The sequence below is a fragment of the Carassius auratus genome, chromosome 10 (genome assembly GCF_003368295.1).
Source record: "Carassius auratus strain Wakin chromosome 10, ASM336829v1, whole genome shotgun sequence".
Classification (NCBI taxonomy): Eukaryota; Metazoa; Chordata; class Actinopteri; order Cypriniformes; family Cyprinidae; genus Carassius; species Carassius auratus.
In genome coordinates this window covers 3,000,447-3,025,102 of record NC_039252.1, presented here as the reverse complement: position 1 = coordinate 3,025,102, position 24,656 = coordinate 3,000,447, and the positions used below count along the sequence as shown (strand labels likewise).

The 24,656-nt window shown below is 38.8% G+C and overlaps 2 protein-coding genes across 6 annotated transcripts; both read right to left on the bottom strand.

Annotated features, from left to right (window-relative positions):
- Positions 1-319: 319 nt before the first annotated feature.
- LOC113110440 (phosphatidate cytidylyltransferase 2-like) lies at positions 320-3,379 on the bottom strand. Its single transcript, XM_026274630.1, has 4 exons — positions 3,172-3,379; positions 1,811-2,146; positions 1,486-1,556; positions 320-1,360 (listed from the first exon to the last, which is right to left on the bottom strand). Exons 1-4 carry the CDS (start codon positions 3,284-3,286, stop codon positions 650-652), a joined length of 1,233 nt encoding a protein of 410 aa, XP_026130415.1. The 5' UTR covers positions 3,287-3,379; the 3' UTR covers positions 320-649.
- A 931-nt stretch (positions 3,380-4,310) lies between these two features.
- Positions 4,311-24,656, bottom strand: LOC113109561 (protein transport protein Sec31A-like). 5 transcript variants are annotated; one of them, XM_026273191.1, is made up of 27 exons: positions 24,518-24,656; positions 23,824-23,903; positions 23,592-23,715; positions 22,827-23,025; positions 22,644-22,739; positions 20,744-20,884; positions 19,838-19,980; positions 19,655-19,754; positions 19,412-19,573; positions 19,175-19,327; positions 18,856-19,086; positions 18,706-18,780; positions 18,579-18,626; positions 16,396-16,573; positions 16,093-16,271; positions 15,783-15,909; positions 14,502-14,647; positions 14,208-14,381; positions 12,623-12,763; positions 10,726-10,807; positions 9,560-9,805; positions 8,485-8,520; positions 7,901-7,959; positions 7,604-7,819; positions 7,396-7,506; positions 6,105-6,176; positions 4,311-5,402 (listed from the first exon to the last, which is right to left on the bottom strand). In XM_026273191.1, exons 2-27 carry the CDS (start codon positions 23,900-23,902, stop codon positions 5,223-5,225), a joined length of 3,498 nt encoding a protein of 1,165 aa, XP_026128976.1. In that variant the 5' UTR covers position 23,903; positions 24,518-24,656; the 3' UTR covers positions 4,311-5,222. The 5 variants fall into 5 exon arrangements, with proteins under 5 accessions (XP_026128976.1, XP_026128978.1, XP_026128977.1 ...); XM_026273193.1 differs by having other exon boundaries at positions 9,605-9,805; XM_026273192.1 differs by lacking the exon at positions 8,485-8,520.

Below are 24,656 nucleotides of genomic sequence, written 5' to 3'. Positions count from 1 at the left end.
AAAAACAAAGGATTTGATGTTCAGAACAGAAAAACTAAAGTAAGTGACCATTGCACCCTGGGTGTGTTTTACCCCACTGACTACGTATGAGAAAAAAATCATGTCATTCTGAAAATATAATTATATTTTTATTAAATAACAAGTACTCCCAGTCTACAGGCCCTACTGTTCTCTTATCAAATATAACTGTGATGTTCTACAAAACAAGCTTTAAAACACTTTTTCTCTCTCCGGTACATCACCAGTGTAAACTTCATCATGAAAACTTCTACATCGCTCTTCTCAATGTAGTCCATAATTACAATATAAAATAATCTTGTGGTTATTTTGGGAAAACCCGTTTTCCCTTCTCTACCCTACAGTACAATTAAAATATTGAAATAAGTTCATAAAGTCCTGTTTGAGTTGATAAACCCTTGCATTTTCCAGTCTGTTTCTCTCTTGGTGTCTTGTGTGTGCGGTGCTTCATGTCCTCCTCATCGTTCTCCAGCAGGACTCCCAGATCTTGCAGACGTCACCTCTCTCATAACCTCACTCTTCTGCTCATCTCCTTCCAGCAAGTGCTCTACTTCACTCTTCAGCTTCCGCTCCGCTTTCCGCAAACACTACAGTGGATAAAAAGCCACTGATAAAGCCCACCCATGTCTTCTTAGTAGACAACTAGAAGAGAGGGGTGCGACCAAACAAGAACCCAAACTCGGAAGCCATTATAAATAAAGCAAGAGATGGGCACTATAAACCAGATCATGCCCTCAAACAGGTTGCGAATGATTAATTGGGACAGAGTGGCCAAAATCATTAGAGTCCAGCCGAGCATGTAGAACTGTGGGCGATGGCGTCTCTTCACCAGACTCAGAGCAAACATGCAGAGCCCAGCGAGGTACAGGACAAACGGAATTAAGCCATGGGATTGGCTGAGCAGGCGTATAGGCTCCTCCCTCTGCACCAGAGTGAAGAAGTTATCCGTGAGCGTTTCCCCATAGAGGAAGTCGTTCACGTACAGCAGGAAGTACCAGCTTAGCGTTCTGAACCATGGCAGGCGGTGCCAGTGATAACCGATGGTGATCAGCTCATGGAAGCACTTGATCTGAACGCACAGCACAATCGTCATCAGAGACATGGGACCCAGATAAATACTGCAGAAGAAGCCAGAGATCATAGCCAAGGCGAGGATCTCCCTCCATCGCCAGGAAAGGCCTGAGAGGACTCTGTTGAGACCCTCTGGTGTGTCGTCGACAGGAACGGGAACTTCAGGACCCTCCGAGTCTGATTTAGTCTCAATGTCCGAGGCTTCATAAGTCTCCTCGTCGTCCGAGCGCTGATCTCGCAGCTCTGACAGAAGGACTTCAGAAGAAGCCTCCTAGAAGAAACACAATTCATATGATGATTAGATCATTTCACAAATAACTTTAGAGCAGTTCTGGACAAACGGTTGACAGCGGGAGTCTGTCTGTGATTGTTAATATGAGATGTTTGACACTGAACCTCTGAATGAACCGATCCAAAGCCTCCTTCTCTCAGATCAACGCCGATATCATCGCTGCAGGAATTAATGCCTGTTAAAAGAAAAAACAGAGGTGTTATGAAATGTGATGCAAGATGTATCTGATTCATATATACATTGAGATACTACATGCAATATTTGTGCTTTTAGAAATTCATTTGTCAGCACTACACGACTTTGATCTGAAGTGCTCATTGAACTACATTCCCATGTTATTTTTAATTTACCCTTGCATACTGAAGTTGTTTTAAAATATAGTGAAAACAGATGTTATGTGTTTTTCTTGGCTTATGGTAGCAAACTGACCCATAGCTGTTGTCTGAGTATCCTCCAGCTGGCTGGTCTGAGGTGCCTCAGGGGCCTCTGTTGGACCCTCTGAAGTTTGGGCAGTGCTGACTGAATCCACTTCAGGGTGACCAGTCATAGGCTCCTCTGTAGTCAGGACATCAACACTCAATTCAGGGACAGTCTGGAACGAGTCGACGTCACATTTGCACATGACACCGCTGAGAACGTCAACTCTCCGTTCAGACAAATCCCAGACTAAATCATGGATCAGCGGCTCGTGGCTCCAGTCTTCAGGGTGACGGCTCGAGGGTTGCTCGACTGCTGCGTCACTGCTGATATGTGCAGAAGTCTGGCCTAAAGAGGATAATGACATTAACACAACACTTAATAAATACTCATATTACTGCAATTAAGCTCAGTGTAAATTAAGAAATTTATTTTTGCCAAAACTCATGCCAGACACATTTAATGGTGAAGGGTTAGTTCATCGAAAAATGAAAATTATGTCATTAATGACTCACTCTCATGTTGTTCCAAACCCGTGAGACCTCCGTTTGTCTTTGGGACACAGTTTAACATATTTTAGATTTAGTCTGAGAGATCTCAGTCCCTCCATTGAAGCTGTGTGTACAGTATACTGTCCATGTCCAGAAAGGTAAGAAAAACATCATCAAAGTAGTCCATGTGACATCAGAGGGACAGCATCCAAAATACATTTTGGTCCAAAAATAGCAAAAACTATGACTTTATTCAGCATTGTCTTCTCTTCCGTGTCTGTTTTAAGAGAGAGTTCAAATCAAAGCAGTTTGTGATATCCGGTTCGCGAACGAATCACTCGATGTAACCGGATCTTTTTGAACCAGTTTACCAAATCATACTGAATTATTTTAAACAATTCAGGGCAATCATCGCCAATGACGCCATTACGTCGAGCGCAAAAGAACCGAAGATAAACGGAGGTCTTACAGGTTTGGAACGAGTCATTAATGAGATAATTTTCATTTTTCGTTGAACTAACCCTTTAAATAGTTTGTTTTCAATCAGCTTGAGCATTGTGTGTTTAAGTGGAAGTATCATGTTAAACTGTTAAAAGTGTGCAACATTAAGTTACAACTTTTTATTTTGTGAATGTAAGCAAGGTCACCAGATGCTGCTTGGTAAACTTCTAGGTTACCATGTCAATAAATATTGTGTGAATAGATAAATGATGCATTGTTAGTTTTATTCAACTCTTTGTTAACTTAAGCTGTAATTTCTATTAAGTTACAGACTTTATAAAACTGAACTGAAGCTGGGTCTCTAAATTCTTGAGTGTGTCCAGAAAACATGGAACACACAAAAGCAGTGACATGTTGTCATAACATGGACATATGATTTACCATCAGGACTCCGCACAGGAGGAACATCTTTCTCATCTTGACATGAGTCGATGCTGTTGACTTTTCTCCTTTCTCTCTGAACTAAAGCAATTACTCCAAGTAAAGTGAACAGCATTTTGAATGTCTAACTATCGTAGACTGCAATACAAGCCAGTTAGAAACACCAAAATGAGCAACTGTGATTTACTGATTTAGCAAAGATTGAGCAAAGGAGCCTCAACACGAGCATGTAACTGTGACGTCACAATCGAATAACCGTTCCACGGCTGCTGGAGAAACGTTTCTGAGCTGCTACGCGATTGGTCCGTTGTGGGCTGTGGGCGGGGCTTATGCGCTGCAAAACTCGTAGCGCTGGTCCTTTACTGTAGTTTTATGAGGCGCAGAAATAAAACTGTTATTTAGGATATGATAACATGCTGTCTGTTTGGTGAAGAATGCTTTGTTATTATTTCGTGCCGATTTAAGGGTTTACAGGTAAAAAAAGGTTAATATTGGCGTGTAAATAAGTTGATTAGATTCAAGAATGAATTAACACGCACTTTACTGATCGCGTTTTGTTTTCATTAAAACATAAGATGTGACCATTTATTCTTTAATAATTGTATCTAAGAGTGTTTAATTAAAGGTTCTATTATGTTATAACAGTGTTTATGTGATCTAATGATCATATATCTAGTTTCATGAGTTGAAAACATACAAAATCATTGATCGTCAACTGTACATTAATGTCAGTAATAAGAGTCATAGCTATTTTGATGTAGTCTGTATGACGGTTTTCACTGTATTAAGATTAAACCGTATTCAAACTGTATTAGCGTTTGTGTGGGACTGCATGCACTGTTTATAACTCTGAATAACAGATATAGAGTTGTGTCTGTACACCCATCTAACCATAGATTGGGGGCAGATTTGTACCCAGAAGTGATCTGAGAACATCCAGGGACGCCCTCAGGAAATAAATGCAATAGTTTTCGTTCATTCATTCAAAGGGTGCAGAAAGTTTTCTCTTAGGGTTAGATTATAGTATTTATAATTAGCTTTATACAAAAACCGAAGTCTATGCAGTGTCCAGTTTGAGAAATGAGTAGTATATGAATTTAACAAATACAAAAAAAAGTATCTTAAAATAAACAAACCAGTGGTCTCAATTTGTTTTTATTAAAACTGCAAAACAGTCATCAGATTTACAGTACAATCTCAATTACTGAGACAGTACACAGAGTGCATAAAAAAACCCAACGTTTTAGAGCAAGCCTCCAGACTTTTGTGCAGCCTTATGCAAAATTGCTCAAAACGGACTTATTAACAGAGACTGTGATTAAAGAAAAAAATAAAAATAAAGGCAGACCTTTTTTTTCCACGCACATCAGATCCTGTTTCTTTTGCCTCTTTTGTTTCAGAAGTAAGATCTGAACAGATGTTTAAATCATGTAGTGATGTACTATAAAGACAGGCAGCATTATTATGAAACAAACACAAATCAAGATTTAATCGTAAATTTCTAATTGTATGAATGCCAAATACTAAATCAAATACGTTTTTAAATAAAAATTCATTGCAAATTCATTTATTATGTTACGATGATGCCACATCCGGACTTCATCTGCAGAAATGATGTCATAACGTGAATCAAAGAAGATTCCCAGAAAATACATTGAAATGCAGAGAGGCTGCGATAATCGTAAACGTCTTAAAAATCTAACTAATAATGCCAAGTGAATAGCATAAATCAAGAATGATGCACTGGAAACGATTAGCATACTGCTGCTATTCGTCACTAAAGCATAAAACTGGCATTTCATTTTATGAAGCTAATTTACCCTTAAAACTGGAGCCATAAAAGGGGAAAGCCCTATTGCACTCTGCTCTGCCATGATTACAAACATGTAATAATAGCAGCAACATGAAAACACATGTGACAAAATACAAAGAACAAACTGATAAAAGAACGCTGTAAACCAGATCGGTTAAGTATATGCACAACTGGTCCTGGAAAGATGGCTTGAGGGGTTGAGAATACTTGTTGGTTTGTGTGCTCCAGACGGTGGACATCACACAGCCAGTTTGTTGGCCTGTGTCAGCACCACCTTCAGGATGGGCATGAAGGCAGACGTCTCGCTGAAGTTGCTGCTGCTCACGATGTGTGTGTGGATGTTGAGTCCGTCGCTGTAGCAGCGGCACTCGATGCTGCGGACCATACTGTGCAGACCACTGAGGATAGCTGGAGACAGCTGGAGACGAGAGAGTGTGTGTCGCATTCAAAACACTGCATTACAATTATATTTAAAAGCAGTATTTTAAAGCTTGTGGTTAGGGCTGGGTGATATGGCATAGAGATCATGAGATCTTTGTTGTTTGTTAATGATGACAGAAATTAAATTATAGGGTGTACTGTCCCTTTAATGACAGTTGGCAGCATGTTCAGTACTGTCCCTTTAAGAGCTGCATGCATCTAATATACAAGCATGGTCTGTTTTTCTCTTTACTTTCACTTTCTTTACTTTATTTTAGACACAACCAACTGAGTCTATATGTAAACCATGTGTGTTTTGACATCATTAGTGCAAAAGATAAATTAGTTCAGTAATCAGGTGCTGTGTGACAGGATTATTAGAAAAGCACATGTCAGAACAGCACGCGAATGAAGCGTTTACATAAACCATACAGCAGAACAGTAACTGACTTGATGTGTTCTACATTTACATTTATGCATTTAGCAGACGCTTTTATCCAAAGCAACTTAAAGTGCATTCATTTTTTACCAGTATGTGTTCCCTGGGAATTGAACCTATGACCTGTTGCGCTGCTAATGCAATGCTTTTTAACATCTATGACATTTTTAACGTCAAGGATCAAAAACTGTCACATCGCACAGCCCTACTTGTGATTTAACCACTAGATTGCAGGTTGATTCACAGTAAAAAAACACTCACTGTTTGCTCTCTCAGCTTGTCATAGAGATACTCCAGCCTCTTATGAGCATCATCCAGCTTCCTCTTGGTTTGCTGTTAGGATGAAAACTTGTTTACTTGGAATGCTGGGAAATTTGAAACAGGATACAGACAGAAGAACATGCAAACAAACATTCTTTGGTAGTCGTAGTAATATTTACTACGGGTAATAACTTGTATGTTGGTCAAGATGCCTTTCAGAGGGAGTTTGAATAAGATTTTTGGTAAAATGAATCACAGAGGATACGCATGTTTAGCAAATAGCTAATGAGATATATGTAAACAACATCACACATCGTCATATTTACCTCAGGAAAACCATTCAATGTTCATAGCTTATATGTTAGTTTAATAAAATATAACTCAAGAAACACATTTTGCTAAATAGATGTACCGCATTACATTTTTTTAAACATAACCTGATATCATAATTAATGCATGCTTAAATCATTTTGTCATGAAAATAAGTCAATAATTAAATTTTTATACTTCAACAATGAACTGGAGAACAAATATCATTAAGAAGTTGATTATTATATCTTAAAATAAATAGTTGTTAATTTGAACCTTTATTATAGTAATGTATCAACTGTTTTTGACAAGTACTGCAGTGGATATAGATCCGAATGAATCGCTATAGATTTCAGATCACAATCGAATCAAGAGCTAGTGAGTCTGAATTTATTTGTCATGCAGATTGCAATGAAATAAATTGCATGAACTTAATAGCATATTCAGTAGTAAATATTGAAAAGAAAACTAGGGATAAACCATACAAAAACAGCATGAGAAATACATGAGAACCAATATACAGTTCACAAACTTGACATCGCTGAGACTTTTTTTTTTTTGCTTTTTGAAAACAATGAATATTTCTATTCAGCAAGGACACTACAAATTAATAAAATAAAAATCAATAAAAAAAGATGTATATCTGATATTTAAAACACTTTTTGGGGTGGGTGTGTGTGTGTGTGTGTGTGTGTGTGTGTGTATATAGTGCAATAATATTATCACTATTATTCATTTTTATTTTATAGTTATATTTGATGGGTCACACTCACATGAGAACCAGGCTTATGTGAATCCTTAACTCATTCGCACTTCTGAAGCCTGGCATTAATTCATATCATAAATAGTTATATTCAGTAATAATTAAATCAATGTTATCTGCTTCCAATACCCAATAATGATTTCGGACCTGCACATCTGATTTTACTTTTTGTAGCTTTGAAGCGATTGTTTTAATAGTGTAACTTCATTGTAAACAAACCGGGTCTGAAGCAGCAGCCAAGCATTTCTGGATCAGTCCCTCAAAAGTGGTCTTCAGAACCAAGTGCTCTTCAGGGATTGGCTTCTTGGTGATCTTCTCAGTCGGGATGGACTGAAGTGGATGAGAATAGAGTATAATATGTGTAAAACACCAAGTGTACGATCGCTTCCAGGTTAGCATTATAGGTTTATTGTACATAAACAAATACCTTTATGACATCTCCAATTGGCGCTCCAGGCGCACCCTCCATGTTGCCCTGAGGCATGCTGGGGTTTCTGCCCGGGGGTCCCAGTGGCTGCTGCTGGATGGGGCTGAAGGTGGCTGGGCCCAGCTGATCGGGACCCTGTTGAGGGGCCTGGGGGTCTCCTAGAGGGGTCATGATGGGTGCTGTGATGGGGGCTGGTGGAGTGAAGGTTTCTGGCATCTAGAGACCAAAAGCACTAGATGTTTTACTGAAAGTCCAATCCATGTGGGTTATGAGCAAGCAGACAGTCTTCAAACTCACCTTCTTCTTTTTGGGAGCCCTGTTGACTGCGGGAGGATCGTTCCAGCCGTTCTGAGGTCCTGCAGAGGAACAGGAGGGGTCATTTCATTTGGGATTTCAACTGGTGCCAATGCATGGTCCAACCTGGAGCTAGTTTAACTCTCAGAATGGAGAACATAGAGCTGTTAATGAATTTTATATCATGCTGATTGGAAGCAGCTTTTTAAATCACAACTATTGCAGGACTCAAACAGTTAATGATTTGTTCTGCATGCACCACCGATCACAAGAAAACAATCAATCATATTGGACAACTAACAAAATACACCATTTTAAGTTTAAGGAATGAGTTATTACAGCCACAGTGATGTTTACCAAACTTACCGTGCAAATACAGAGCTAAATGACTGCTTATGTGCTTGTATCATTATCTATAATAATATCATGATCGTAAATGAGTGATTCATTCAGTTTAGAATTACTTGAGAAAAACAATCACTGTGGAACAATTCTAGTGAATCTTGCGATTATGTATTAATGATAACCCAAGACGGCCAATCACGGTCCTCCATGCTAGACTGTGATAACTCTCTTTATAAATTCACCTTCCAAAGACCAGGCCGAGTCTGGATTTAATCCTCCTGTGAATACATAAAGTAGCTGACGCATCACATGTCCATCACAATTAAACGATTTTAGATTTAAATTCAAATAAACCTATGTAACACGTGTAATAAACATGTAATAAACAGCACCAGTACACCACTGGTAGTTATTTTTAACTGTGAGTGTACAACTCGAGTATACACCACTTTAAATCACCCTTTATTAGTTCAAAAATCTGATTTAAGTGTGTTAAAGCTATAATTAACAACAACTACTGTCTATATATCTATCTATCTATATCTATATCTCTATATATATATATATATAGATATAGATATAGATATAGATATAGAGATATATATATATATATATATATATATATATATATATATAGAGAGAGAGAGAGAGAGAGAGAGAGAGAGAGAGGAAGAAAAAAAAATATATATATGATATATATATATATATATATATATATATATATATATATATATATATATATATATATGAGAAATATTTGGGTTTTTAACTCACCAAGGCTATATTTATTTGATCCAAAAAACTATAATATAGTGAAATATCATTACAATTTATATTAACAGTTTTCTATGTGAATGCATGTTAAAATATAATTTATTTCTGTGATGTGCAGCTGTATTTTTAGCATCATTCCTCCAGTCTTCAGTGTCACATGATGTGTGTGTGTGTGTGTATAGATGCAAATAACTAATCAAATGTGACAGAATTCATTGGAATATTATGTCTCTATTTCCAATAGATGTTTTTAACATTCATATTAAAACTATTATTAAGTGCACAGCAACAGAGCAGCAAATCATCATATTTTCATGATTTCTGAAGATCATGTGACAGTGAAGACTGGAGGAAAGATGCTGAAAATACAGCGCTGCATCACAGAAATAACTGACACTTCACAATATATTCACAGAGAAAACTGTTGTGTTCAATTGTAATAACATTCCACTAAACTGCAGTTTTTACTGTGTTTAGTTTGCGGAGCAGAAAGAGCTCTGACTACAGTGTGTGTGAAGCAGCTGATGATCTGATGTCTCAGACCTGTTCTCTGGGAGTCTGGGATCAGAGCGGGGGCGGTCTGAGTACCTGGAGCTCTGGAGACCGGAGGAGGATAAGCTGTGGGCGACCCCGGCCCACCGTGCTGGAAAGACACGCCAGAAGAGAGAGGAGGAGGAGAGAACGGCTGAGAGGAGGCAGGGGGCATGAACGGTGCAGGATAGACAGAGGAGGAGGAGGAGGGAGAGTACTGAAGAGTCCCGGCGGCTGGCGTGAACTGCTGAGGATAGTCTGAAGATCATGAGGAGAGGAGACAGCGTGCAAACATTAATAAACAGCTCTAGTCAACATACATCAGAGTACATACTGAGCAAAACGGTCATGCAAAGATTTTACAGCAGCCAGCATCCTTACAAAACACCATGCATCTTTTTTGGAATCGAAAAGCATGAAAAACATTAAATGAAAACTTGAAATGATGCAACTGATGCCGGTTGGTTACATGACATTGAAAACATGGCAGATATGTGACCATGGACCACAAATCCAGTCATAAGGGTCTATATTTTTAGATTTAAACATCATCTGAAAGCTGAATAAATATGTTTTTCATTGATGTATGGTTTATTAGGATCAGACAATATTTGGCTGTGTTTCAACTCTTTGAAAATCTGGAATCTGAGGGAGCAGAAAAATCTAAATACTGAGAAAATCATCTTTAAATTTGATCAAATTAAGTTCTTAGCAATGCATATTACTAATCAGAAACTAAGTGTTGATACATTTACAGTAGGAAATTTACTAAATCTCTTTATGGAACATAATCTTTACTTAATATCCAAATGAATTTTTGCATAAAAGAAAAATGTATAATTTTGACCCATACAATGTATTGTTGGCTATTGCTACAAATATACCCCAGAGATTTCAGACTGCTTTTGTGCTCCAGGGTAAATATAGTACGTCCAAATTACATTCATACGATACAGATTGTACTTTTTAACTTAGAGCAAAGTAATTACTCAATAGAGAGAAGTACCTGCTCAGACATCAGGTGGTTTTGAACACAGCCAATGTCAGGTCATCGTTAAGTGAACTGGCCTAAAACGACTTGGCTAAACTGACAGCTGAAAGCTTTTTAAGGTGTAGTGAGGAAACCAGCCGTCGTCTACGGTTCGGTGGGGAGGTGATTTGTGTGAGCGTACACTTACTCTGGTACTGCTGGGAGATCATGAAGGGAGCAGACGCACTCACAGGAGACTGAAGAGCGAAGCCTGGGGCACAGGACTCCCCCTGAGGACAGACGAGAGACCCAAACCTGTTCAGACACCAACACTAAATACCCTTCAATGCAAAATAGCGGGTTTCAATGAAAATAGATTTTAAAATGTTATTCATATCAGTGAATCAGAAAACATCACTCATCACCTACAGCATATGCATGAAGAACCCAAACAACTAGTGCCTTCTGTTATTAATTAAAGACATACTGCTTCTGATAACATGTCAGAAGTCTGACTATAATCATGTAAATAAGTGTGAAGGATTGTAAAACTGTTGTCTTGGCTTGGGGGAGGAAACACTCGAGGAGCTGCCCATCTGCTAATGAGATTCGATTATAATCGGCGATATTAAAAATGTATTTAATACATAAACAGAGGAGTGAAATCATACTATAGGAGCAGGAGAGACTGTTTGCAGAAAGCAGAGAGTGATGGACAACCGCTGGCAGAGTATTTTACACAATATAAGCTGATTTCTATCGTGTGATTTCTATGATGATAATATTAACGTCAAGCACACACAAACTAACGTGCAAATTAGCTCAAGTTTATTTGTATATTACATTTCATTTAGCTTGATATAATGGCAATATTCATATCTGTTTTCCCTCAGTCCATAACAAACCTTTAAACTTTTAAAGCTTTCAGAACAGAAAAGGAAAGATTTATTTCTATAGTGCTTATAATGTTTGTAGATGTTTACTAATATTTCACATTATTTCAGAATGTAATAAAAATCTGCTTTATACACGCATGAGACGTGTGTTTTGTTTTTTCCTCTTGAATGCATGTTTGTACGTTTGGTGCGACTCATTTTCCGGGTGAAAATAGAGATGTTTTAAGATGAAAACATATGATATGAAAGAAACTGGTTATTTGCGAGACAACACAAACATCTGCATTAATGTGTGAATGAATCAGAAACTCTGGACTGATGAAGAATGAGCTCAATAACACACATAATAATCATTATTAATACTCTTTCAGTTCTTCAGCCAGTTCTGATATTAGAGTACATGTTTTTTCTCTTTAGAAAATAACGTGGTTTGGAAACAATGCCAACTCTAAAGCATAGAACACCATGATTTAAAATTGATTTAAAAAACATGATTTATTAGATTAAAAACACAGGCAAAGAATAAATCTTGTGAAATATTATTGCAATTTAGAATAACGGTTTTCTATTTTAATATGCATTAGAGTGTAATTTATTTCTGTGATGTAAAGCTGTATTTTCAGCATCATTATCCAGTCTTCAGTGTCACATGATCTTCAGAAATCATGAAAATATTATGATAATAATTTAATTAGATGATAATTAAATATATATATATTTAAACATGATACTGTTTTCAGGATTTGATTAATAGAAAGTAAAAAAGTAGAACAGCACTTATTTAAAATAGAAATCTTTTGTGACAATAATATACACTAACATTCGAAAGTAAAGTCATTTATTTCTTTTCATTTGAATGGATGTATTAAATTTAAGTGACAGTAAAGACTTGCAGAAGTATTTATTCATCAAAGAAAAAGTATCACAAGTTATAAAAAAAAGCCAAGCAGAACAACAATTTCCAACAATGATAATAAAGCAATGATTTTGATTTTGAGCATGATTTCTGAAGACTGGAGTAATGATGCTGAAGTTTCGGGAATGAATCTTGTTTCTCGGTTGAGAAAAGCAAACACAAATGTGTCTGGAGTTGAACTCACAATGGAAGTCAGTGGAGTGAACTACTCTTGGAGATGCATTACTGTTCAGCTCTCGTAGAGCAAAGAAACGGAGCGGTTTAGAGGCTGGAGTGTGAGCGTGTGTGTGTACCTGAGGATGATACGGTGTGTGTGCGGCGGGCTGCACAGGGACCTGTGGAGGTGCAGGTGCTGTGTACGTCAGCATCACTTCAGACGGCTGAGGATGACCCAGAGCTCTGCTCAGACGATCACGCAGATGATGCACAGCCACCTACACACAAACACACAGCATCTGCATCAAACAACATCACACAAGTACAGTGTAGTTACTGTGTTCACATTGAACTGGAAAACACTTCTGCTGGTATTGAGGCGTATTGATGGGGGTCAGGTTAGGCACTGGTTTAGTGGTTGGGATTGGGGGTGGTTTTAAGGGGGTTATATAATATCCAGACTCAAACTGTAATTTATGTAGATTGATCATAAACCTAAAAGGCATTTTACCTGTGGCAATCCTTCACAAAACTAATATCTGTCACAGTTTATCAAGTACAATTTAAAAACATGTACACATTAGGTGCATTGTATCACATTATTAAATAAACACACAGTAGTTAAGGACATCTAACACAAACCAAAGTAGATTTGTGTGTTTGTGTATTGCGAACAGTGCATGAGAGATTTTGTTTGTGACACTCCTTTCAATGTTTGACTTAAACAACATTTTCAGGAATTCTTATTATCAGTGTTATTAAAATGAACAATCAATTAATAAATTATTAGTAACATTAATATAGCAAAATGTACTTAGCAGCTGGTCTATTTTAAATTATTATCTAATTATTAATAATTAATAATTAATTATTAATACTTCATACTTGTTTAATGTTTTATTTAAAAAATAAATGAACTTAGGAAATGCACTTGTGTTTACCATTTAAACATTTTCAGGCCCAAAATATTGTCAAATCTGTGTAGGACAAACATCACAGAATGTACTAAACTTAATGAACCCCACAAAAGTGCATTCACATCAAGTAAGATTGCTTAGTTTTATAATTGTTAATAAAATATTTGTAAAAGATTTTGACTATTTAGTCAATGCAGTGTTATTTTTGTAATCTAGTATTCATTAATATTTTAAATGAGCTTTTATTTTTAAATTAATTGTAAATTGTGGATGAAATTTTATATTTTTACTTTTTTTTATCTATATAGCTTTGATTTTTTATTTTTTCTTCAGTTTTAGCTTTAGTAGTTTTAGTACTTCAACTTACTTTATTTCGATTAGTTATCAAGGCAACACTTCATAAACATTATTTTTCATGTAATATTTTTATATTTCAGCTTATTTAAATGAAAAAAATCTATATTTTCTAATCATTTTAGCTGTAGTTTTAATTAACAAATCACAACTCTGACCCAAACCAGCAAACGCTGAAATCCTTGCTTTAGAGCAATTTCTGCATTTTACAAAAGACACACATTGATTTGTTTTGCAGGATGCATCGGGAGACATTAGTGTTTACACCAAAAGTGCAGTCACATGTGCAATCGGCTCATTTTACACCATGTTTAAACCTGTTTTTAGTGCTCGCCACTATTAGGATTTAATATAGAGCTCTATAGGAAATAATTCAACACATTATTTTTGCAAAAGCAATAGTAAACTTTCTCTTGTGTGAGCATCTACCAAGTTAAGGCACACTTCTGACCTGTTGAGTGTTGGTGGGCAGGTAGGACATGGCGGTTTGTAAGCTGCCCTGTGATGCCAGCAGACTGGCGTACTGATTCATCTTCTCTGCCAGCAACGCACCCATATCAGGAGAAACACCCCCCTGAGCTCTCAGCACAGCTCTCTGCAGGACCACCACCTTCTCAACCAGCTCCTACAAACACCAACACAGTTACAGCAACCTTCACTGCTCATACGCTGTTCACTCACACAAGCAATATAACCAGGTGTTGCTGGAGCACATGGAGTTGGGTGAGGGGTGTGTGAGCCTCACCTGCAGTGCCAGCGGGCCGCAGGAGTCCTGAGCTCTGACCCAGTGGGCCACCAGCGGCTCTACGCTGCCTGCGCAGATGTAGCAGAGACAGGCCTGAGCCTGCAGCGCTGTGTCCTCAGCAGCCTCCAGCCTGGAGCCCAGCACACCTGAGGACACACACACACACACACTCATGCCAGGGCCGGCCCATGTTCAGATCCTATCCATCATTTCAAATTTCATGTTTTGCCACGATGTTATTTTTTAGAAATCGAGTAATCGGGATTTTGAATAGAAATATTACTTTAAAATTGGGAACTTTGACAATATGCCAATCATACAGTAAAGAGAAAAGCACGATCCGACCATATCTCAGCACACGATGCGCTCTGTGAAGGACTGCGTGTAGAATATATCTCTAGTAGGACTGTGCAAAAAATCAAATGCAATTTTCATGCGCATCTCATCAGTAAAGACGCTCCTGTAATTAGAAGTATATCTCCAGCACGTGTGTTCAGATCAGGGTTGCCAGGTTTTCACAACAAATCCTGCCCAGTTGCTTCTCAAAACCAGTCCAGAACTAATTGCGCTTCCAGGAGGTTCCCCAAAAAATTGCTTAAAATATATAATGTTTTTTTTTTTTTAGCAGGGTTTCCTTGATAAAATTAGCATTTTAGGGGCTAAATATCACGTTATTGGTATTGGGGTTGCTTCGAACCGCGGACATGAAAAACAACCGCAGACTTGGCAACACTGGTTCAGGTTCAGTTACTACACAGAGCCGTAGTCTACCGACAACTTTTTTCATTTTATCAAGACAACCCTGCCAAAAAAAAAACTTATATTTTAACCACGGGAAGCAATTCTTTGGGGAACCTCTTGGAACCGTGATTGGGCTAGTTCTGGACTGGTTTTGAGAAGCAACTGGGCAGGATTTGTTGTTAAACCTGGCAACCCTGATCCGAACGCACATGCTGGAGATATACTTCTAATCACAGGAGCGTCTTTACTGATGAGATGCGCAGGAAAATCACATTCGATTTTTTGCACATCCCTAATCACTAGGTGCCATTTACACAGAGCATGCTTTTGTGTGGACAAAGATGCGACACATAAGAACATTAATTATAACAGAATGTATTTATTTAAAGGCCACTGTTTACTAAAAAGACAAAAGAAGTTATTTGAATATAATATCTGATTTCTGATGTTCACTTCTCTTTAGCACTGTCCCCCGGCCATCAGACAGATCGTATTACTGAAAGCATCTTCAGTTTTGAGATGTGTATAGACTGGACTCACCACAGAGCGAGGAGAACTCGTCCGGCTCGGCGTAAGTCATTACTGCAGCCAGAGCCTCCTTCCAGCTCTGCAGATCACACGTCTCCAAAACATCCAACCAGTCCTTCATCACCACAGCGCTAATGAGCTAAAACACACGCAGATCTGACATCAGAGCTGCTACAGCAAACGCCAAGACATGCAATCCACACAATTCAATTCTCCTAACATATGACTCTGAAATAAAAGGAGACGGGTTTGGTTCTCAGTCGGGTCTAAACTAACAGCAACACATTAGGAGCACGTCTACTGTGCTGCTGCATGACCTCACCTTCGAGATTTTGCTATGGGTTTTGCTGAAGTATTTCTTCTGAGTCTTTGCCAGGAGCTCAGGACCTCCAGCGATGGCCAGGATGATGCCGTCAGCCATCCGGTTCTGATGCAGACAGAGGTCCACCGCAGCTTCGTAATCTCCGGTCAGCAGCGCCTGGGTGATCAGCCCATCAGCGTCTGAAAGAAAACACAAGACATTGGTAAGAAGTCACTTCCTTTAGAAGAACCTGACCCCTGATTCGATGTGCTCCGTTAACGCTGGTTCTCTCAGTGCAGGTTGACCGCTGTAAAGGACACTTGCCCTGGCTGGCTTCGGGGTGAACGGTGTCTGAAGGAGCTGGAGTAATGTCTGTGATGGACGTCTCCTCAGCAGCTTCTTCTTCTTCTTCTTCAAAAGGAATCTGGTCTAGTCCTGATGTCCCAGCGGCAGGCGGCTCTTCTTCTTCTTCTTCTTCCTCTACACTGCTTTTCTTCACAACCTTGATAAGAAAAATATATGACAGTGAACAACATGAGCATTGCTTCCTCTTCCTGGTTAATTGCAACCACAAAAAATTTGAATGTCATCTCTAAAGCAAAAAACACAAACACTAAAAACGAAACGTTCAAAGCTCAAATCCTAGTTGCAAACAATAAGTACATCAATAATCACAGTAAGAAATTACTTTGATTAAGATCAGACTAGATTGCTTCAATGGTATTTTTATGTATGTGTAGTTTTGACTTTTACTACATTTTTTAATAGCTATCCGTATAATGCATATAATATTCATTAAAAAAATGCATATGCATCCCAAACCAGAACACAAAATATACATTTCAAATAGGCCTCCGTCATTTTACTTCATTAAATTTTTTTATAATTATCAAATGTTCTCATTTGTATCCATAATTTGTCAGAAGCGCCACTAAAAAGCCCCTTTACTGGTGTTTTTACATTGTTAAAATGCATGATGTTCATGTCTTGTACAACTGTAAGCAAATCTCTATCTTTGAGAATCATGGAAGAGGATTTATTTACTTCTAAAAGGTCACATTACACTTTTTAAAGAAAAATATGAGTACTATCTTCATCTCATGAGTGAACACCATTCAGATTAAGGATTTCCTAGATTACGCGTCATGAAACTCCACTGGTGTTTCTAACTGGTTCATTCATTTCAATGTTTCCAGCCAATCAGATTCACATACTCATTACGGTTTACCTATATAACCAGGACATATTCAATGAATGCTTCGTCTGTACTCTGCATGTCCTCATGTTGTCCCTCCACCTCCCCAGCTCCACCTGTCTAGATCTGTTCAGGGCAGCAGCATGTTTCCTTTTCATTTAAAGATCTGAGCATTTAGTAGAAGCTAGTCTACTTGTTCTGCAGCATCAGTGTAGCAGATCTAGTCCACCAAGACCAAACCTATGCACATACTATTTACATTAATAAAGATTTGATTTCAATTTAATCCCGAAAGTTGTCATGACTGAATTAAGTTTATGTAATTCTTAGAGAGCATTTAAAATGGCACGGGTGGGCTAAACATTAGCAGTTCTGACTGTCACAATATGTTGTTCACAATTTACTAGGCTTCTACAATGAGTGTTTTAGAATAAATAAATAAATACATTTGCAAGAAATTCACCAATCATGCACTAAAAGATTTCAGTTAAAGAGTTCAAGGGTTGACTTTGAGGTAATTGTTAGTAAAAAAAATAAATAAAAAATTAACACTTTGTTTGGCATGTCAATTAGAAAAATAATTGAGCTGCTGAACGTTTTATTTATGCAAGTATCTACTCCTAAAAAAAAAACAGCATTCACTTTCACTTCCCCTAGCTTAGAGGAAAGCACATGTTGCGGTCTTGTTTTGTGTAATGAATTAAACAGGGTTCGTACAGAAACTGCTAAATGACATTCAACAACTTTCAAGGACTTTTCAAGCACAGCTTTTTTGGTTTTTAAGGACTAAAGTCAGAGATCTCACTTATCAAACAATATTGATATTATCTTTGAAATTCTAATAAACTAATAAAACTAAACGGCACAAATGTAGTGCAGCACAACAGCATGCAACGACTGAGACAACTCTAACATTTGAAATGAATATGATAATCATGAAGAATGAAAGCTGTATCCTTCACTTGGGAACTTATGAGCTTTATAACCCCTTATCCTCTCTAGGGTGTGTGACAATACAATTAGCCCACCAGATGAGACAAAATACAGATACTTGGTTCACTAGAATGAGATAATATTTTAATACTATTTTTAAGATTTGTCTTTTTAATCACACAAATCAAAACAATGCAGTTTTGGTAATCAAGAAATCTACTGATTATTTTGACAGTTGAGTAAAATGAGATTTTAAAAAATGTTAAGCACCTTGTATGAACCCTGATTAAAGCACCAGCATCTTTTTGCTTGGTTCTCAAAAAGGCTCAAAATAGAAAGGATTAGCCGTTAGCTCAAACACACTGACCGGTACACTTACCACATCGTCCTCAGCAGATTTGCCGTTCTGTTCTAATGCTGATGCAATCTGAAAACCACAAGCAGAATTAAATCAAGACGCAGAAGCAGCTAATCACAATACAAACACTGTGGACGCACAGAAATACCTTTAAAGCGAGCTCTTCCTTCTTGTATCCCAAAAGCTCCAGATATTTCCCTCGTGCATCTTCTTCAAAGTTCACCTGAGCACATAAATCTATTTGTCACAACTTCGGTAATACAAGCACAACAGCTTATAAAGCATTCGAGTGTCCCACCTTCAGAAACGACCAGACGGTCTTCTCAAATTCACTCCGAGCAGCTTCAATCTTGGTTTGGCAGTACTCAAGGAAATGTCCTGCAGTGAGCGTCGCCTGAAGCCGGTTCGATCGATCAAGGAAATCGGTCTCGGTCACAACCTGACTGATATGAACCACATGGGCGGCAGTCTGCTGGGGCTGTTGGGCCGCCGGCTTGATGTTGTCCAGAGTGACCAGTTTTCCACCAAACTGCTCACGGAAATACAAAAACTGATTAGAAACAAGCCTACATCATAGGGTTTCTAAATTGTACAATGCCAAATCTGTGGTCGCTTACAGCGAAAGACGCTCCAACTGGCCTGCGGATCCATTTGGGGGGTTTCTTGAGAGGCGTGACGGTGCTCTGGGACGGGGCGGTCTGAGGCAGCTGTAAAGGCGGCAGAGTCTTCCCCGTACCAAAAGGATCCATATTTCCAAATGAACTACTTAACTGTTGAGCCAAAGAACACCAGGAGCAACTGTGAGCAGATCAAGCTCATGAGAAAGCTGGCTTGTATTGAGAGTTCGTCTGTACCTGTTCAGCCTGTAAAGAACTGGCGTTGTCATTGCTTCCTCCCATGATGGAGTAGATGCTGATGTGGCCATCAAAGGCAGCAGCAGACAGCACAGCTGGGTTTCTGGGACACCACTGGATGTCAAAACACCACTGAGTACTGGTAGGCAGCTCATACAGGACCTGATTGAAAAGGCATCACAGGTTACACCCCATGAAGGTTTGGTGGCACCTCAAGTGTTCATCATACGACTGATCTCTCACCTCAGCCGTGTTGGGGTTCCAGCACAGGATCCGGTTATCTTTGCCACAGCTCAGGAGCAGCTCTGGATCTGCTTCACTCCAGGCGATGGCCAGGACACCTCTGAAAGCACACACACAGACACCGATGAGGACACGGGACAAGACTCCAGGAGGGTAAGAGTATCTGCTGATGATTAGATCTACCTCGTGTGGCTCTCCAGCACTTTGAGAGGAGAGGTGGCAAAGCGCAGGTCCCACATCTGGATGACGGGCATGCGGTCGTCTTCAGACGCCAGAACCAGCTGAGTGGCCACCTCCGGGTTCCAGGCCAGACCAGAGCAATGCATCTGAACCACAACACAAACACCAATATAATCACATGGATCAGACAGCAATAACTACTAAATACTACAAGACACAGGCATATCTTAGCAGTGCTATAGTAATAACTAGGAGTGTCAAGCAAATACAATAATTACACAATGGCGATGAGGTTAAATTAATTGTCAATTAATCACACGTTAAATTTGGTTGAGAAATGACCTGTTATTGTGCTAAATGAGAAAAGCATCAATCAATCAATCAAAGGCATTACAAAACGTGCCAGTAGGTGGCGGTAAACATCTTGAGTAAATCATTGAGTCATTCATTCACTCGATTCGTTCAAACATCTGATTCATTCAGGGATGAAGTAAAGGGCTCTCTGTATGAATGGGACACTGAATTATGGATCTAACCGATTCAGTCAAAATGCTGATCCGTTCAGGAATGAATCAGCGTTGTGTGCTGCTCGGAATTGCATAACAGCTCTTCTGTGGCTTTATAGTTGAAACTGAGTTAAATCAGACAATACTGTGCCACCAATCAATTGTATGAAGATTTCTGTAAGATAACCTGCACAGGTCTGGGGTGGAGGCATTACATGCATTATTCATTTTTGATGCATTATTTTTCATAACTAATTAAGTGATTTTACACATTAAATCAATAGCCATAGTACTAACATGATACTATGTCATTAGTTAAATACACCAACTTTTTATGCATCATTAAAGTTATTATTAGCAAATGATTAGTCAAATCAAGGCTAAAAGGAATAAGTGCACAAACCCGGTTGCTGTGGTCGCTGACTTTGATGATCAGGTCGTTCTTCCTCAGATCCCAGACTGAAGCTTTCCCGCTGGGACTGGCCGAGGCCAGGATGTGCTGCACCTGCTTGTTCCACGCAACACAGCTGATGTCCTCCAGGGGCTGAGAGCAACAACAGAGTCAGCATTAGACGAGGTTGTTTACGGTCTCAGGTCAATCCCTAAATATATCAGCTCCTTTTTCAAGTCTCTGGGATTTTTGGGACAGTTTTTCCATCCACCCGGTAAAATCTGATTGCCTTACAGTAAAGCTGCTCTCAACCCATCTCCATCGTCCACAACAATGTTCAAAGTCCCCCATTTAAACTAACAAGATTGCCGTGGGACGACTGCTGTAATATTTTGTCTCCCAAACTTTTTTCTTTGCTCTTTAATTTACATAAACCAGTGTCCACTAATTAAAATAAGTAACTAAATAAAATATAATTGAAAATAAAGTAAGCTTCAGAATAGGGCTGTGCGATTAATCAATATCGTCATAAAATCACGATTTGAGCATGCACGATTTCTAAATCGCTTTATAGCATGATTTTCCGTGGCCCCGACCTCCCGCAGTATGCTATCCGATCCAATCAGAATGCAGCGCTCCTAAATGCAGCGCGGGAACAGAACAGACTGGGTATATGCATACGTAAAGCCAGGTTCACACACTCTTGTCTGTGGTGCATTTTTTTCCGTGCACATGTTAACGGATCAGAGCGTTCACATTACACACTATAATAGATGCGAAAGATGTGAACAGAAAAGGTTAGAAATAGAAAGGTGCAAAAAGAAATAATATCTAGCGCATGAGCACAGAGAGAGTTGTGAGTGCACAGGACACAGTTTGAGTGAGAGATGACATGTTTTAAGTGCACACACTCTCTCCGGGCGAGAGCAGCGTGTAACTGAGTACCTGCTCTTTAGTGATCTCACTCTTGTTAAAGGATAAGTCCACTTCCAGAATAAAGTTTTCCTGATCATTTACTCTGCCCCATGTCATCAAAGATGCTCATGTATATCTTTTTTGAGGATATCATTACATATCTTATATACGGAAACTGCATTTTGATGTTCAAATCGTTGGCCACCATTGAAGTCCACTATAAGGAGAAAAGTCCTGAAATGTTTTCCTTTAAAAATAAATATTTTATATTCCTTTAAAAATATATATTCAACTTTTTTTGAGAAAGAAATATGTTGCAGTTTAGGGTCAACGATTTCTTTATCTCAATTTCAAAAGATTTGAAATAATTTAAGTTTATTTTAATTCATTTATTGTTTTTGTTTGTTTTAATAATAGCAATATCTGGCAACACTGTGTCGATGATTCTCTTGCTAGAACATGGGCTGGTGTACGTTATGCAAATCTTGGCGGCGTAAACATTAATGATCCTGACTGTAACATCACAGTCAATGCTATGCTGGGATTCGTTTCTTTTTCAGTGGTCTTTTGCATGCATGAGATTTACATAAGGAGGAAACAATGGTGTTTGAGGCTCACGGTATGTCATTTCCATGTAAAAAAATAACAAACAAAGCTCTTATTATTCAACTATACAAAGGTAAATACAGCTTTCCATTCTAAAGCACCTTTAACCAATGAATTTAAGTGACTTTTACAGTCGTTCGTGATTTACTGGATAAGGATTTATCTTATAAATATTTTTAAGTAGTTCAGAGGTGTGAATTTAAATATGAAATATCTTGATTTTTAATGAAGTTTCAGCTTTTTTTAAAATGATTTTAATTCATCTTGTGTCCCGCTTGAGAGACGCCGCTCAAACTACAACTACTAATAACATATAATTACATTCTACTAATGACATTCACAAACCACAGAGATCGAGAACCAGACTAGAGCTCCTTCTTGAGATCTGCACCTGTGTTTTGGGTCCTGGCGTCATCGGGGAGCTGAAGTTGTTCAGATCCCAAATGTAGATTTCAGACTCATTTCCCCCAGAGGCCACAAGGTTTGTCTGAAGAAGAGGAAAAGAGAGAGAGAGTCACATACTGATGCACGAAGCTGACACGGAGAAGTAATAACTCCTGGTGTGGGTGATCACCTGAGACGAGTTGACGTCGAGAGCTCTGACTGCTCCCGTGTGTTTCTCGCTCTGGGAAATGATGACTTCACTGTCTCCAGCGATGATCCTGGAGGCGTCGTACAGGATGATGTTGCCGTTCTCTCCTCCAGCGATGAGGACACCTGAGGGCAAACTCTGGTCTTCAATGCCATGTGGACCCCACACTAGTTTGTGGTATCTAGAGACAGAACAGAAAGGTCACTCCTGGGGGACAAAAGTAACCCCCAAGTAAGCAAAACTGGCTTTATTAATAGAAATTGCAACATTAAAGGATTTATTTTATTATTTAGGAATTATATGCACTTGCTATTGTAACAAATAGCTAAAGAAAACGTGTGCCGTGATTGGTTTAGCAGATTATCCAAGTTAATTCTGTTTAATTTCTGTCCTCAGAACTTGAAGGATCAAGCCACCAAAATGAAGATACATTACCACCCGCCTTTTTTCTGTTTTCATTTTGCAGTTCCTGATTTCTGCACTGTTTTATAAGAACAGCTCACACAACAAAAACCTAATTCAATCATCACTAACCCATTCTCATTTGTGACTTTATTGCTTCCATGAAAAACGAAACATTTCACATGCAATGAAAGCGAATGAGGACCGACTCTTATCAAAAGGCACTATTAAAGACATACTCCACTGTTTTGGGAACTGAATTGAACGGTTTTCAGTGGTGACACTGGTGGTCGTTCAGATGACAGAAGTGTAAAGCACAGGCAGATAATGAGAGCTTGTCAGCACCTGTGTGGAGAGGAGAAGGAGCCGCATGACTTCATGGCTAAAGAGGGATCAGCCAGATCCAGTTCAAAGATCTCCAGAGAGGCACTGGTGCTGAAGGAGGCATCGAGCTGCTGGGCCGACGTACCTGAACACACCACACCAAACACACCTCCGTCAGGGTATGTTTAACACATCACAGCTAGTGCACCAGAGACTGCTCATGTCAGCCGAGTCCAGTGCTGATAGCGGTTACCTGCGGCCAGATAGATGGGGTGCTGCGGCGCTGGACTCCAGGCCTGGATCGCCGTTCGGTTAATTTCTTTAAGCTTCATCCTATAATTAAAAATGACATGCATTGACCATGCTATGATTATTCAGTTAATGTCACATTGACAGTCAATGTGCAAACTGTTTCTGTAAGTCAAGACAATGTTCTGTTTAGTAGACTGTATACCTCAATGGAAAGCTCTACCAACTGTAATAACAATTATAATAACAAAACATTATGCATAATTACAAGCAAGTATTCATAAGCCAAATCCTAACCATAACCAAGTACATATAGTTAATTAATATCACTCAGCACTTAAGTGTATAACTGCACTGTAACAAGGACACCTTAAAATTAAGTGTAACCAATATTATTATGAAAATAATAATTACAGAGGTTATCGTAACAATATTGTAACAGCAGCTGGAAACAATAAATAACATCCTGCTGCTAAATAATTTAAGACATAATACCTACAGCTATACAGTTAGCAAGATACTGGACAATGAATGTTTCGGATAACTTGAATGAGAAGTTCATAACAGAGCAGTGTTGTGCATGAGAGGTGACAGCGGACGTGTTTTAGTGACTGAGAGGTGAACTCTGGACACGTAACGTGCATCTAACAGATCATAGTGCAGCGACACAGAGGCTAATGTTAGTTTTAAGTGTTTACCTTCTCTCGCGGTCACACACACAGACTCATCCACGCACAAACGCGAGCGTCGGAGTGAATTGAACAGATAACTGTCTTGAGATCCGCAGGTTTGTGTGGGCTTCGCCTGCAGATGGACTGAGCTCCACGTCTCCACTGC

Excerpts from the sequence above, each read along its gene's own strand:
- LOC113110440 (XM_026274630.1), bottom strand. The coding sequence starts at position 3,286 with ATGCTGTTCACTTTACTTGGAGTAATTGCTTTAGTTCAGAGAGAAAGG. Across the intron at positions 2,147-3,171 it reads TCCTGTGCGGAGTCCTGATG|GCCAGACTTCTGCACATATC; the intron begins GTAAATCATATG and ends TATCCTCTTTAG. Across the intron at positions 1,557-1,810 it reads TACTCAGACAACAGCTATGG|GCATTAATTCCTGCAGCGAT; the intron begins GTCAGTTTGCTA and ends TTCTTTTAACAG.
- LOC113109561 (XM_026273191.1), bottom strand. The coding sequence starts at position 23,902 with ATGAAGCTTAAAGAAATTAACCGAACGGCGATCCAGGCCTGGAGTCCA. Across the intron at positions 23,716-23,823 it reads CCCCATCTATCTGGCCGCAG|GTACGTCGGCCCAGCAGCTC; the intron begins GTAACCGCTATC and ends TGGTGTGTTCAG. Across the intron at positions 19,574-19,654 it reads GGAACCCCAACACGGCTGAG|GTCCTGTATGAGCTGCCTAC; the intron begins GTGAGAGATCAG and ends CTTTTCAATCAG.